The sequence below is a fragment of the Dama dama genome, chromosome 20 (genome assembly GCF_033118175.1).
Source record: "Dama dama isolate Ldn47 chromosome 20, ASM3311817v1, whole genome shotgun sequence".
NCBI classification, from domain to species: Eukaryota; Metazoa; Chordata; class Mammalia; order Artiodactyla; family Cervidae; genus Dama; species Dama dama.
In genome coordinates this window covers 112,531,493-112,544,102 of record NC_083700.1, presented here as the reverse complement: position 1 = coordinate 112,544,102, position 12,610 = coordinate 112,531,493, and the positions used below count along the sequence as shown (strand labels likewise).

The 12,610-nt window shown below is 41.6% G+C and overlaps 1 protein-coding gene across 1 annotated transcript in view; it reads left to right on the top strand.

Annotated features, from left to right (window-relative positions):
• The window catches only part of IQCA1 (IQ motif containing with AAA domain 1), a 178,072-nt gene that overhangs the window by 20,327 nt on the left and 145,135 nt on the right, over positions 1–12,610 (top strand). The window contains exon 5 of the mRNA XM_061120125.1: positions 273–344. Within this exon, the coding sequence (XP_060976108.1) occupies positions 273–344 (72 nt within the window). The remainder of the gene's footprint in view (positions 1–272; positions 345–12,610) is intronic.

Genomic DNA, 12,610 nt, shown 5'->3' with positions numbered 1-12,610 from the left:
AATAGGGGATATTGGGACAAGGTTCCTCATCAGGGTCCACAGTTGGGTCCTCAGACAGTGGACAGTGGTATAGGCCACTTCTGTGATTCATTCTTTCTTTAAAGACGTCACTGTGATCACAGAAGGAAAAGCACTCATCAGCACAGAGACGTGCGCACCTTAGTGTATCATCAGTGCATCATTTGGCGTGCGCGGGGTGTGTGGGAGAAATGGTGTGACTGTGTTTGATTTATCTTTATGCACTAAACAAGCAGGCGTTTCTTTGTCTTTAGGTTTGGCGAAGTTTCCATCAGTGCAAGAGGACTGAAAGAGAGAGAGAAGAGGAGATGATATTTCTGGGTATGGTAAGTTTCCTTACAGACAAGATCAGCATCTGGTTCTCTTAAAGACCATAGAATCTGTAAGACTCATGTCCTCCTTAGAGAGCCTTTGAGAAAAGAAATAAAAGCAAAAAACATGACCGGTGACTTAAGAGAATGGAATCCCGTGTATTATCTAGAAGCCTCCCTGGGGAGGGGAGGGGTTCTGGAGACGCAGGATCATGTCTGTTTAGATGTCTGTTGGAGTATGTGGGCTACTTGGAAGCAGGGACAAGCTGTGGGCTGCTCACCAGTATCAGCCATGGCCTCCACTGTGTTAATATCTGTTAGTATTCATGACCGGGAGAATGGGTTTGCCCCAGTATAACTGCCTTCTCCTGGGTGATCTCCATGAAGTGAAGTGAAGTGAAAGTCACTCAGTCGTGTCCACTCTTTGCAACCCCAGGGACTGTAGCCCGCCAGGCTCCTCAGTCTGTGGGGATTCTCCAAGCAAGAAAGCTGGAGTGGGTTACCATTCCCTTCTCCAGGGGATCTGGTGATTTCTGAATCAAGAGTTGAACGGATATTTTCCTTAGTTATTACCACACATTTAGCAGCTTCAACAGCACAACCCTGCTCCCTCAGTCTCTGTGGCTCAGGGGTCTGGGCTTGGCTGAGTCCTTTGCTCAAGGGCTCATAGGCGGCAGTCTGGGTGTTGGCTGGGGACGGGGTCTCATCTGAGGTTCAACCGGGGAAGGAACAGTGCCTGAGCTTGTGTGGTTGTGGGCCAGATTCTGTTCCCGGTGTGCTGCCAGGCTGAGCGCATCAATTTTTCCTAGTTGTTCCCTGGAGGTGGCCCCCAGCCCCTTGCCATGTGGACTATCCACGTGACAGCTTGGTGGGGCAGGGAGCTGCTTACAGCCCCATGCGAGGATCAGAAAGTGGTGTGCCTCAGCTTTGCCCTGACAGTGAAAGTGAAAGTCGCTCAGTCGTGTCCAACTCTTTGTGACCCCATGGACTATACAGTCCATGGAATTCTCCAGGCCAGAATACTGGAGTGGGTAGCCTTTCCCTTCTCCAGGGGATCTTCCCGACCCAGGGATCAAACCCAGGTCTCCTGCATTGCAGGTGGATTCTTTACCAGCTGAACCACAAGGGAAGCCCAAGAACTGGAGTGGGTAGCCTATCCCTTCTCCATTGGATCTTCCTGACCCAGGAATCGAACCAGGGTCTCCTGCATTGCAGGTGGATTCTTTAACAGCTGAGCCATGAGGGAAGCTTTGCCTTAGTCTGATGGTAATCAGACAGTCCTAGGGTCCACTCTGTGTTTTTCAAGACAAAAGTTACAGAGCAATGCCCCAAGTGTGGGACCAAATGCTACCTTTTCTATATACAATAGTGTCAAGATCTTTTCATTTACTTTAAATCCTAAAATCTCAAAAAATTTAAACGGTCTCATTTTTGGTTGATCGCAGAACCCCCTCTCTGCTCCTGCATCACTTTTGTCATGATGTGTTCTAAATGACAGATGATGCAGTCAATCGTTTTAGAATAGCATACGTTTTCCTCTGGAAGAAGGAAATGTCAGCCCACTCCAGTATTCTTGCCTGGAGAATCCCATGGACAGAGGAGCCTGGTGGGCTGCAGTTCACAGGATTGCACAGAGTCAGACACGACTGAAATGACTCAGCACACACACACGTTTTCCTCTGACCAGGCGTCCTGACTGTTCCACCTGCACGTAGGCCCCTGTGCATATCCTCTGTTGTCAGCACAGGATGGAGAACAGGGATTATTTTGCTTGAGGAAGGGATTCACTGCCGTGGTGCCAACACCTGGAAGAGCGTCTGTCCCTGGTGAAGGGGCATGTGCCCACCGCACCTGTGTGCAGAGTCTCAGTTGTGGTGCCCAGGCTTTATTGTCTCAAAGAAGATGGTGACTCATCCCAGAGGGGCATGTGTGATTCAAGACGTACCCTGGTTTGATCACCTGCATTCTTGAGTTCCCTTTGATCTTTGATTTTCAAAAACGAGTCAACATATATTTGTGGGATTGAAGACCCCTGGGGTCACAGCTCCTCTTCTGTTTCTTGGTTGGTGGGGCACTGTGAGCATCAAACTGGTGAGTCACTGCCAGCCGTTACAGATCTTTATGAGTTTAAGACTGTGCTGGGTGGAATATTATGCACCCATTAAAAGAGGGAAATCTTGACACGGGCTATGTCAGGGATGAACTTTGAGGATCTTATGCTAAGTGAGACAGGCCAGTCACAAAAAGACAAATGCTGCATGCTTCTGTCTTTATAGGAGATCTAAAGTTGTCAAACCCATAGAAATGGGAAGTAGAAGGGTGGATGCAAGTGCATGGTGGAGGGAAGCCAGCAGTTGTTCAATGGGTATAAATTTTTGGTTTGGAAAATAAAAAGAATTCTCCAAACCTATTGCACAGCAGTGTGAACATACTCAACACTACTGAATGGTTTACTTACAAATGGTGAAGGTGATACATTTTATGTTACATGTTTTTCACCGCAGTTAAAAAAATATTTTTAGCTCAGTGAGACATTGAAATGGATACTGAAATGGTTTTATATGAATCATGACTATTCACATGTCAATACATGTCAAAAAATATGAGTTAAAAATTTAATGAGATACTGTATTTCATGAAATCTAAGATTTCATTCGTTGTAAGATACATTGTGATTGAAAGTGAAAGAAAATATTTGGGCAAATAAATCAAAATACCTCCCTTTTTGTAATACATACATCCCTAATTTCAGATATGTTAAACTGGTAATGGAAGGTGAGTTTTATCAGTCTTATTGGGGAGGGAAGTTTTTTCAAGTTATAATTATATTGAAAGAATTAATATTGTTAAACAACCATACTTTCTCTCTCTAGTCACTGTGTCTGACTCTTGCGACTCCATGGACTATAGCCTGCCAGGCTCCTCTGTCCATGGGATTCTCCAGACAAGAATACTGGAGTGGGTTGCCATTTCCTTCTCCGACGACCGTACTACAGAAGGCAATTTATAGACTCGGTGTGCATGCTACACAACCGATCACTTCAGTCCCGTCTGACTCTTTGCGACCCTACAGACTATAGCCTGCCAGGGTCCTCAGTCCATGAGATTCTCCAGGCAAGAATACTGGAATGGGTTGCCATGCCCTCCTCAGATTCAGTGTAATCCCTATCAAGTTACCAATGGCAATTTTCATAGAACTAGGACAAAAGTTTTTTAAATTTGTATGGAATCACAGAAGACCTCACATAACCAAAGCAATCTTGAGAAGGAAATACAGAGCCAGAGGAATCAGACTTCCTGATTTCAGACTATACTCCAAAGCTGCTGTAATCAAATCAGTATGGTCCTGGCACCAAAAGACACACAAGTCAACAGAACAGCGTAGAAAGCCCAGAAATAAGCCCATTAATTGACCATGGTCAGTTAGTCTCTGACAAAGAGGCAAGAGTATAAATGGAGAAAAGACAGTCTCTTCAATAAGTGGTGCTGAAAAAACTGGACAGCTACATGTAAAGAATGAAATTAGAACATTCAAAGCATCTGCCTGCCACTGCAGGAAACACAGAAGACGTGGGTCCAACCCCTGGGTTAGGAAGATCTCCTAAAGAAGGAAATGGCAACCCGCTCCAGTGTTCTTGCCTGGAGAATCCTTTGGACAGAGGAACCTGGCAGGCTACAGTCCATGGGGTCACACAGAGTACTAACACCATACACAAAAATAAGCTCAAAATGGATTAAAGACTTAATTGTAAAATCAAGTTATAATTACTATAAGGGTGTGATGAGATGTTTATTCTCATACATGATGAGTTAAACTGATTCAGCTTTTCTGAAAGAGGCAACACATCATGAAAATATATCCTTCCCTCCAGTTCTGTCTTTTTTTTTTTTTTTTTAATTTTATTTATTTTTTTTTATTATTATTATTTTTTTTTTCCAGTGGGTTTTGTCATACATTGATATGAATCAGCCATGGATTTACATGTATTCCCAATCCCGATCCCCCCTCCCACCTCCCTCTCCACCCGATTCCTCTGGGTTCCAGTTCTGTCTTAAGTAAATCATCAGAAATAAAGGTTTATGTGCATAGACATCTCCTACAGTGTTGTTTTTATTAATGAAAAATTGGAAATAATCCTAGTGTTCTAGAGTAGGGATGGAGTTTAATGATTTATGGTGGACTTACATTAAAGTAATGATATGCCACCATTAACATAATGTTTATGGCTTATTTTTGACGTGAAAATGCTCAGAGTGAAAATACAGGATTTAGAATTACACATATAATATGGTTTAAGTGAAATATGTACATATATCTATACACATAAAAAAGTTTAAATCATGCTCCTTCTAAATGTCGGGACTTTGGAAGTTGTTTTGATTGTGTTTTCCAAACTGTTTAAATTTTACTGCATTAACTGGGAAAAGACAAATATTTAAAAATAAAAGCAAATGGCCATAGAATATTATCAGATTTTTCTTTTCAGATCTCTGAATTGTTTGACATATATACATAGGTGGACAGGTAGTGATACAAAATTATTTCTCAGTTCCGCTCATTAGAGATACACAGATAAGAGATGTAATGATAAAAACAGTGGTTATGTCCGATTTTCTACTTCAGGAATTAAGCTAGCAGTCAGAAGATTCAATCTAAGATAATCTAAGTTTAACATGAAATTTTATATAAGAAGCAGTTTTGACTTAACCATTTCCATTTAAATGTAATTCAGCTGACATTTACTAAATACCCACGTGTAGTACACTAGAAACTTAGAGAATGGCCAAATGCTCTTTTTCCATGGTGAAGTCTTAATGGCTTACACTGATACCAAATAAAGATAGAATTGCTTGGTTTTTATTGTAATTTTTCTGTTTTACTTTGCTGTTTATATTTGCTCAGCTTAAATAAAATAAGTCTGTTTTACTTTTTCAGCAATACAGAGTTTGGACATTAGAAAGAGGACAGCTTGTCTGTTTTATATTAAATGTGACTTTCTCCAGTTTGCTTTTTCTCCAAGCATGTCTTCTCGGTATTACGTGTTCTATGAAATTTTACACCATTGAGAAATGTATGGATCCAATTTTTAAAAGAATGGTATCTTCTGTTCACTGGCTGATAACCATAAAAATCCATTACCGCAAATCCTAGGAATGTTTTCAATTAAGTCTGTTTTCCACTATATCACTAATTAAGATAGTGTCAACTCATTTTAAAATTTCATTTTTCCATTATTTTATTTTGTTATGTCAATATATAAACCGTTGACGTCTCTGATTAAAACAGTGTTTATATCTTTGTGGGAAGCCTGGCATATTTCCAGGGGTGACTATTTAGTAACTGAATCCAGAATTAGAGCAAAAGACATCATTATGTCCTTAGTTCCTGACCAAATGTTGCCTTTACCGTTGCCATATAAATTATTTTTTGATATTGCCATTTTAAATATTTATATTCTAAAATCTACAAAGGAAAATAAATAGCACTCTAAAAATTCATGTGCAGTTATTTTAATTGGCAGAGCCAATGGAGTGGATCAAGGAGGAAACTTAATGAATGTAATACATTTTCTTCTGTGGATCCCTTTGAAATAATGTGTCCTACCGCCACGACCATGGTGTATTTTATGTTACCCTGAAGCTATCAATGTTTGCATTATAATAAAGAACACTAGGGGACACTTATTATAGAAGAGGAACTGACACTTTGAAATACATCAGCTAAATCCTCAAAACACCATAAAACCCTGCTCATTTTCAAATTCTAACATGAAACAAGCTGCATTATAGATGATTTTTTTGGTCAATAAATTAGACTTCTTTCTCATTAACAAATCCCCAGGTAGGAGTTTGGGCGTCCAGTGAATGCTCCGGAAAGGCAGCTCTCCCCAGAGGCTCCCCTAGGTCCCCTGTCCTCACAACTTCCAGGCTCCTCCTTGGGAACTGCTGTCAACGCCAGAGTGAACCGAGAACCAAAATGAAATGGTCTTTACGATCACACTTGGATTTCAACCCAAACCACGTTCTCCAGCTTGGTTCTGCGCCATATTCGTCATATTTGGCTCCAAATGACCTTTGGTTGTTTTCTAGATACAAATGTACTAAAAAACAGATTTGCTCTGATATATGGGGGTTTGTTTTGCTTTGTTTTGTTGTTGTTCAGTTGCTAAGTCACGTCCGACTCTTTGCGACCCCGTGGACTGCAGCACACCAGGCTTCCCTGTCCTCCACTCTCTCCCAGAGTTTACTCAAACTCGTGCCCATTTAGTCATGGTGCCATCCAACCATCTCATCCTCTGCCGCTCCCTTCTCCTCCTGCGATCAATCTTTCCTAGCATCAGGGTCTTTTCCAATGAGTCAATTCTTCTCATCAGGTGGCCAAAGTATTGGAGCTTCAGCATCAGTCCTTCCAATGAATATTTAGAACTGATTTCCTTTAGGATTGACTGGTTTGATCTCATCGTCCACAGGACTCTCAAGAATCTGCCTGCCAGTGCAGGAGATGCAGGTTCAATCCCTGGGTTGGGAGGATCCCTTGGAGAAGGAAATGGCCACTCCAGCGTTCTTGCCTGGAGAATTCCATGAACAGAGGAGCCTGGTGTGCTACTGTCCATGGGGTTGCAGAAAGAGTCAGACAGGATTTAGCGGCTAAACAACAACCTCAGAGTGGCAGTTGGGTGTTTGGTCTTTCTGTATCTTGTTGTTTGTAATTGACCACCACTGTACATGTACATGCACACAGTTATTTTTAGTCCCTTATAGTTTCTTTGTGTTTTGTTGCTGGAGGAGACTTGTCCAGGTGCAAGCACTGCAGCAAAGTGTCCCAGGTCCCAGCCTGTCTCATTCAGATTTATGAACTTGAAATTAGTCTGTTAAAAGTATGATCTGGAACAGCAGTGCCGTTGGAAAGCCCACAGGGTCCCAGTCTTAAGGCAGCTGCGGAGGGAGAATTCAGGAGATCCCTGGGGCAGTAGGTACCACCCACCATGTACTGTGTGTGTTGTTCCAGGAAGATGTTTGCAAAGCAGGAAAAGAAGTGATGCTGATACAGGCGTGCATGGAAGGCTGTCAGATTGAGCAGGGGGATGAGCGTGGGGAGGATGCTCTGAATAACCCTGTGACTTAGAAGTCCAGCTCAGGAGGCTTTGGGGGAGAAAAAACAACAACAAATCACCATTTTCTGTTAAATAGCATTTTACAGTCTGGTTAACTGGGAACCTTTAGTTTAAGTATTTTTTCTTTTTTTTTTTTACTGAAGTGTAATTGACATGCAGGATCATATTACTTTCAGGTGTGCATCATAGTGATTTGACATTTATATGCATTTAGAAATGATCACCCCGCAAAGTTTTTACAGTATAACTGACTACATTCCCTAGGCCTTACATTTCAGTCCTGTGACTTATTATTTTATAGCTGGAAGCTTGTATCTCTTTATCCCTTTTGCCCGTTTCTCTCACCCCCATCCCTCTTCCCTCTGGCCACTGCCACTTTGTCCTCAGTTAACGAGGGGTCTGTTCCTGTTTTGATGCTCATGTGTTTTGATTTTTAGATTCCACATATAAATGAAATCATATGCTATTGTCTTCCTCTGTCTGACTTATTTCACTTAGCATATTACTCTCCAGGCCCATTACTGTTGCCACAAATGGCAAGACTTCATTCTTTTATACGGCTGAGTAATATTCCACTGTGCATGTATGCTGTATATATTCATCATCTTTATTCATTTATCTATGGGTGGACACTTACGTTGCGTCTGTATGTCAGTTATTATAAATAATGCTTCAGTGAGCATATATCTTTTTGAATGTTCTTGTTTTCTTCAGATCAGTACCCAAAATGAGATTGCCGGATTGTATGGTAGTTCTATTTTTAATTTTTTGAGAAATCTGCACACTTTTTCATAGTGGCTGTACCAATTTACATTCCAACATTATACAAGGATTCCCATTTCTCCACATCCTCACTGACATTTGTTATTTTTTTGTCTTTTTAATCACTAGTCAGACAGGTCTGAGGTGATATCTCATTGTGGTTTTGATTTTGATCTCCCTGACAATTAGTGATGTTGAACATGTTTTCATGTGTCTCTGTTGGCCATCTTTATGTTTTCTTTGGAAAAATGCCTCCTCTTGTCATCTGCTCATTTTTTTATCAGGCTGTTTGTTTTTTGCCATTAGATTGGATAATTTCTTTATATAATTTGGATATTTAACCCTTTATCAGGTATATAATTTGCAGATAACTGTCTCCCATTCAGTAGGTAGCCCTTTAGTTTTGTTAATCATTTCCTTTGCTGTGCAAAAGCATGTAGTTCTATTGTTTATTTTTGCTTTTGTTGCCTTTACTTGCATTGTTGTTCAGTCACTAAGTCATGTCTGACTCTTCGCAACCCCATGAACTGCAGCGTGCCAGGTTTCCCTGTCCTTCACTATCTGCTGGAGTTTGCTGAAACTCATGTCCATTGAGTCAGTGTTGCCAACCAACCATCTCATCCCTTGTCACCTCCTTCTCCTCTTGCCCTCAACCTTTCCCAGCTTCAGGGTCTTTCCCAGTGAGTTGGGTCTTTACATCAGGTGGTCAAAGTACTGGAGCTTCAGCTTCAGCATCAGTCCTTCAAATGAATATTCAGGGTTGATTTTCTTTAGGATGGATTGGTTGGACCTCCTGTCCAAGGGACTCTCAAGAGTCTTCTACAGCACCACACTTTAACAGCATCAATTCTTCAGCGCAGAGAGAAGTCCAAAATAATATTGTTCAGACTGATGTTACAGAGTTTATCGCCTATGTTTTCTTCTAGGAATTTTATAGTTTCAGACCCTACATTGAAGTCTCTAATCCATTCTTGGGGCTTCCCTGGTGCCTCAGTGGTAAAGAATCTGCCTGCCAATGCAGGAGACTTGGGTTCAGTCCTTGGGTTGGGAAGATCCCCTGGAGAAGAAAATAGTAACCCACTCCTTCCCTTGTAGCTCAGTTGGTAAAGAATCTGCCTGCAGTGCAGGAGACCCGGGTTTGATCCCTGGGTTGGGAAGATCCCCTGGAGAAGGAAATGGCAACCCACTGCAGTATCCTTGCTTGGAAAATCTCATGGACAGAGGAGCCTGGTGGGCTGCAGTCTATGGGGTCACGAAAGAGTCAGACGAATCTTAGGAGCTAAACAACAACAACAATCCATATTTTATTTATTCTTGCATGTGGTGTGAGATGGGGGCCCCATTTCACTCTTTTGCATGTGGCTGTCCAGTACTCCTACCAGCGTCTGTTGTAGACTATCTTTTCTCCATTGCATATTTGTGCCTCCTTTGGTGTAGATTAACTGGCCGTATGTGCATGGGTTTATTTCCGGAAGGCATTTGTTGTTATTCTTAACTCTGTTTTATTCTTGCCGCAGGCCCCCAGGACATCAGAAACTCAATGAGGTAGAGGATTCTCTTCCTTTTGTCACCTGATCCCAGGGGTCTTTATCTGTATTCTAGGGCAGGACATTTGCCTTTATTTATCTCAGATTTGGGCCCATTACAGAGTCCACTAATGGAGAAGAGAAGGGAAGGCCAGCCTGCCCAGGTTCAGCTTCTGTTTCCACTACTTAACTCACTTGTGACCTGGGGAGGCAACTTGACTTCTTGGGGCCTAAGTTTCCACACGTGCAAAGTGGAGATAGTGCTGGCACCCAGCTCCTGGATGTGAGTTAAAGAAACTGGTGCCCATAAAGCATTTGAAACTGTGTCTGACACATGAAGTGTTCACTGTTAGTTTTTGAAATGGCTGATCATCGTGGATTTAGATACATCATTCATGATTCAAAATGTTTATCCCATTGCCATTTTTATCTGTTTAAGTTAGCCATGATCAAAATGGTTAATATCCCAGTGTTGGCAAGATGTGGGGGGAAAGGCTGTTGTTTACTGTTGCCGGGGGGTGGGGGGGGGGGGGTGTGGATCAATCCTGCAGCCTCTTACTAGGCAGCTCAGCAATGTCTATTAAAATTGCAAACATGCAGGTTTTAAAAGTATGATCCACGGTACCCATAGAAAGCCATTTTCACACAAAATATTTTAAGCCAGAAGAAACCCATCAGTGAAGAGATACAACAGAGCATAGAGGGTTAAGAGCAGAGACTCTCTAGGTACACGCTTCAGGTCAAACCACAGTCTGCCACTTTCTGGCTGTGTGACTCTGGACAAGTTCCTTGGCCTCTCTGTACCTCAGTTTCTGCATATATAAAATGAAGATAGTAATTGTATTCATACATTTATTTTGAGAAATAAACTATTTCTCAAATAAATTATTTCTGCTTATTTATTATGAGAAATAAATTAATGAATATTTGCAAACCAGGCAAAATAGCATCTCACAAACTGTAAGTTCTGTTGAAGTGTTTATTTTAAAACATTTTTAAAGTCGATAGGACACAAAAGTAGCCAGTTAAGCTCCCACCACTAGGCTAATCAGCTAACAGACTCAACTGTTCTGTTCTAGCCCAGCTGTTAACTAATCAAACTTTACTAAAACTTTTAGAAATTAGATATAACAGGCTAGAAATTGCTTTATTTTTCATTGTTTTGCACCCATTGAAACTGTGGCATGGAGATCAAACCAGTCCACCCTAAAGAAAATCAATTCTGAGTATTCATTGGAAAGACTGATGCTGAAGCTGAAGCTCCAGTACTTTGGCCACCTGATGCAAAGAGCCGACTTGTTGGAAAAGACCCTGATGCTGGGAAAGATTGAGGGCAGGAGGAGAAGGGGATAACAGAGGATGAAATGGTTGGATGGCATCACTGACTCAATGGACACAAGGTTGAGCACATTCCAAAAGATAGTGAAGGACAGGGAAGCCTGGCATGCTACAGTCCATGGGATCGCAGAGTCAAACGTGACTGAGAGACTGAAAAAGGACAAGAGAAAGAAAGATTAACCGTAACTAAAGTATAAGCAGAGGGCAAAACAAAGCCATCAGCTCTGACTCCATACAGCCTTCACGCCACTTCCTGCTGGGTTCGTCTTTCTGAGTAGGTGTGTTTCTATAAACACAGGTATATAAATGCAGAAGTGTTACTCTGAAATGAAATGCTGAAACAAAGGGCTTATTTTTGTAAACTGGGGAACACACACACACATACACATGATCTTAAAACAGACCGACTGACGAGCAGTTTACTCCACAGCATGAGGCATGCCATGAGCAAATTAGAGCAAGAAGCGTGTGGCGTGGCCGATGGGTTGATGGAGTGGCTCTGAGTGCTCCCTAATGATGCCCTCTCAGGCTGTGTCCAGGAGGCAGCTGGAGCTAATTAATCTCCGCATTGACACGGCGGGCATTTGCTGGAGTGGACAGTGGACCCTCTTCCTTCCCATCACTGCTCCATCCTTGCCTCCCGTGACTACAGAGCATGAAAGAGAAGTAAAACCCCCAGGATCATGAGCTGCTCGAGAAAGTTGCCAGCGTTAAATCACTTGTTTGTGACTGATAAATTGGCCAGATTGTCATTTGGACAAATGTCCATTTTATCTTACTAATTTGAAGAAGGATTTTTAAAGACAAAGCCCATCAAACATTAGATAAGCATTTTAAGTTAATGGACCGTAGAGTCCTATTTCTTCACAAACCCAGGAAGCATCATCTTATGTCCTATTTTTACGGCACCATCGATTATTAATATGTATATTTTTGCTGACGGAGGACCTTGCTATAAACGTAGGTTTCGTTAACCAGTTCTGGGTCATTAACTGTGGAAAGCTTGTAAATATAATGGTTTGTTCACATGGGAAGCCTTCATTAAGATGCATTATTCTACAGCTGATATATTTCCATATATAGTATATTATCGTGTTCTCTATTTCCCTTTAATATTCGTAATTTATTTTTAAATGAGTTGCTGTTTATGCGGCGAGTTAACAAATTTGAGTTCCATATGACCAAAGTTGCTAAAGAAGAAAAGATGTTTTAGCCCAAAGGAAAAGCTACTCATTAACATAGGACCTAAATATATTATACCCTTTAAATTCAAAAGCAACTAGAGGAAGAAACTACAAATGACCCCAAATGTATTTTTGTCAGAGAAAGTCTATCTCCAGAAACACGCATGAACACACACATATTAACAGCCCAGCATGGTGTAATAGGGGAAACACACACCCAGAGGACTCAGAAACCTTACTGCCAGCTTCCTCATTAACATAGGATGGCTTGGGGGTGGGGGATGGTCATTAACTGATGGACCTCATTGTCCCCATCTGTTCAATGGGATAATCAGATCCGCACTTCTGTCTCTAAA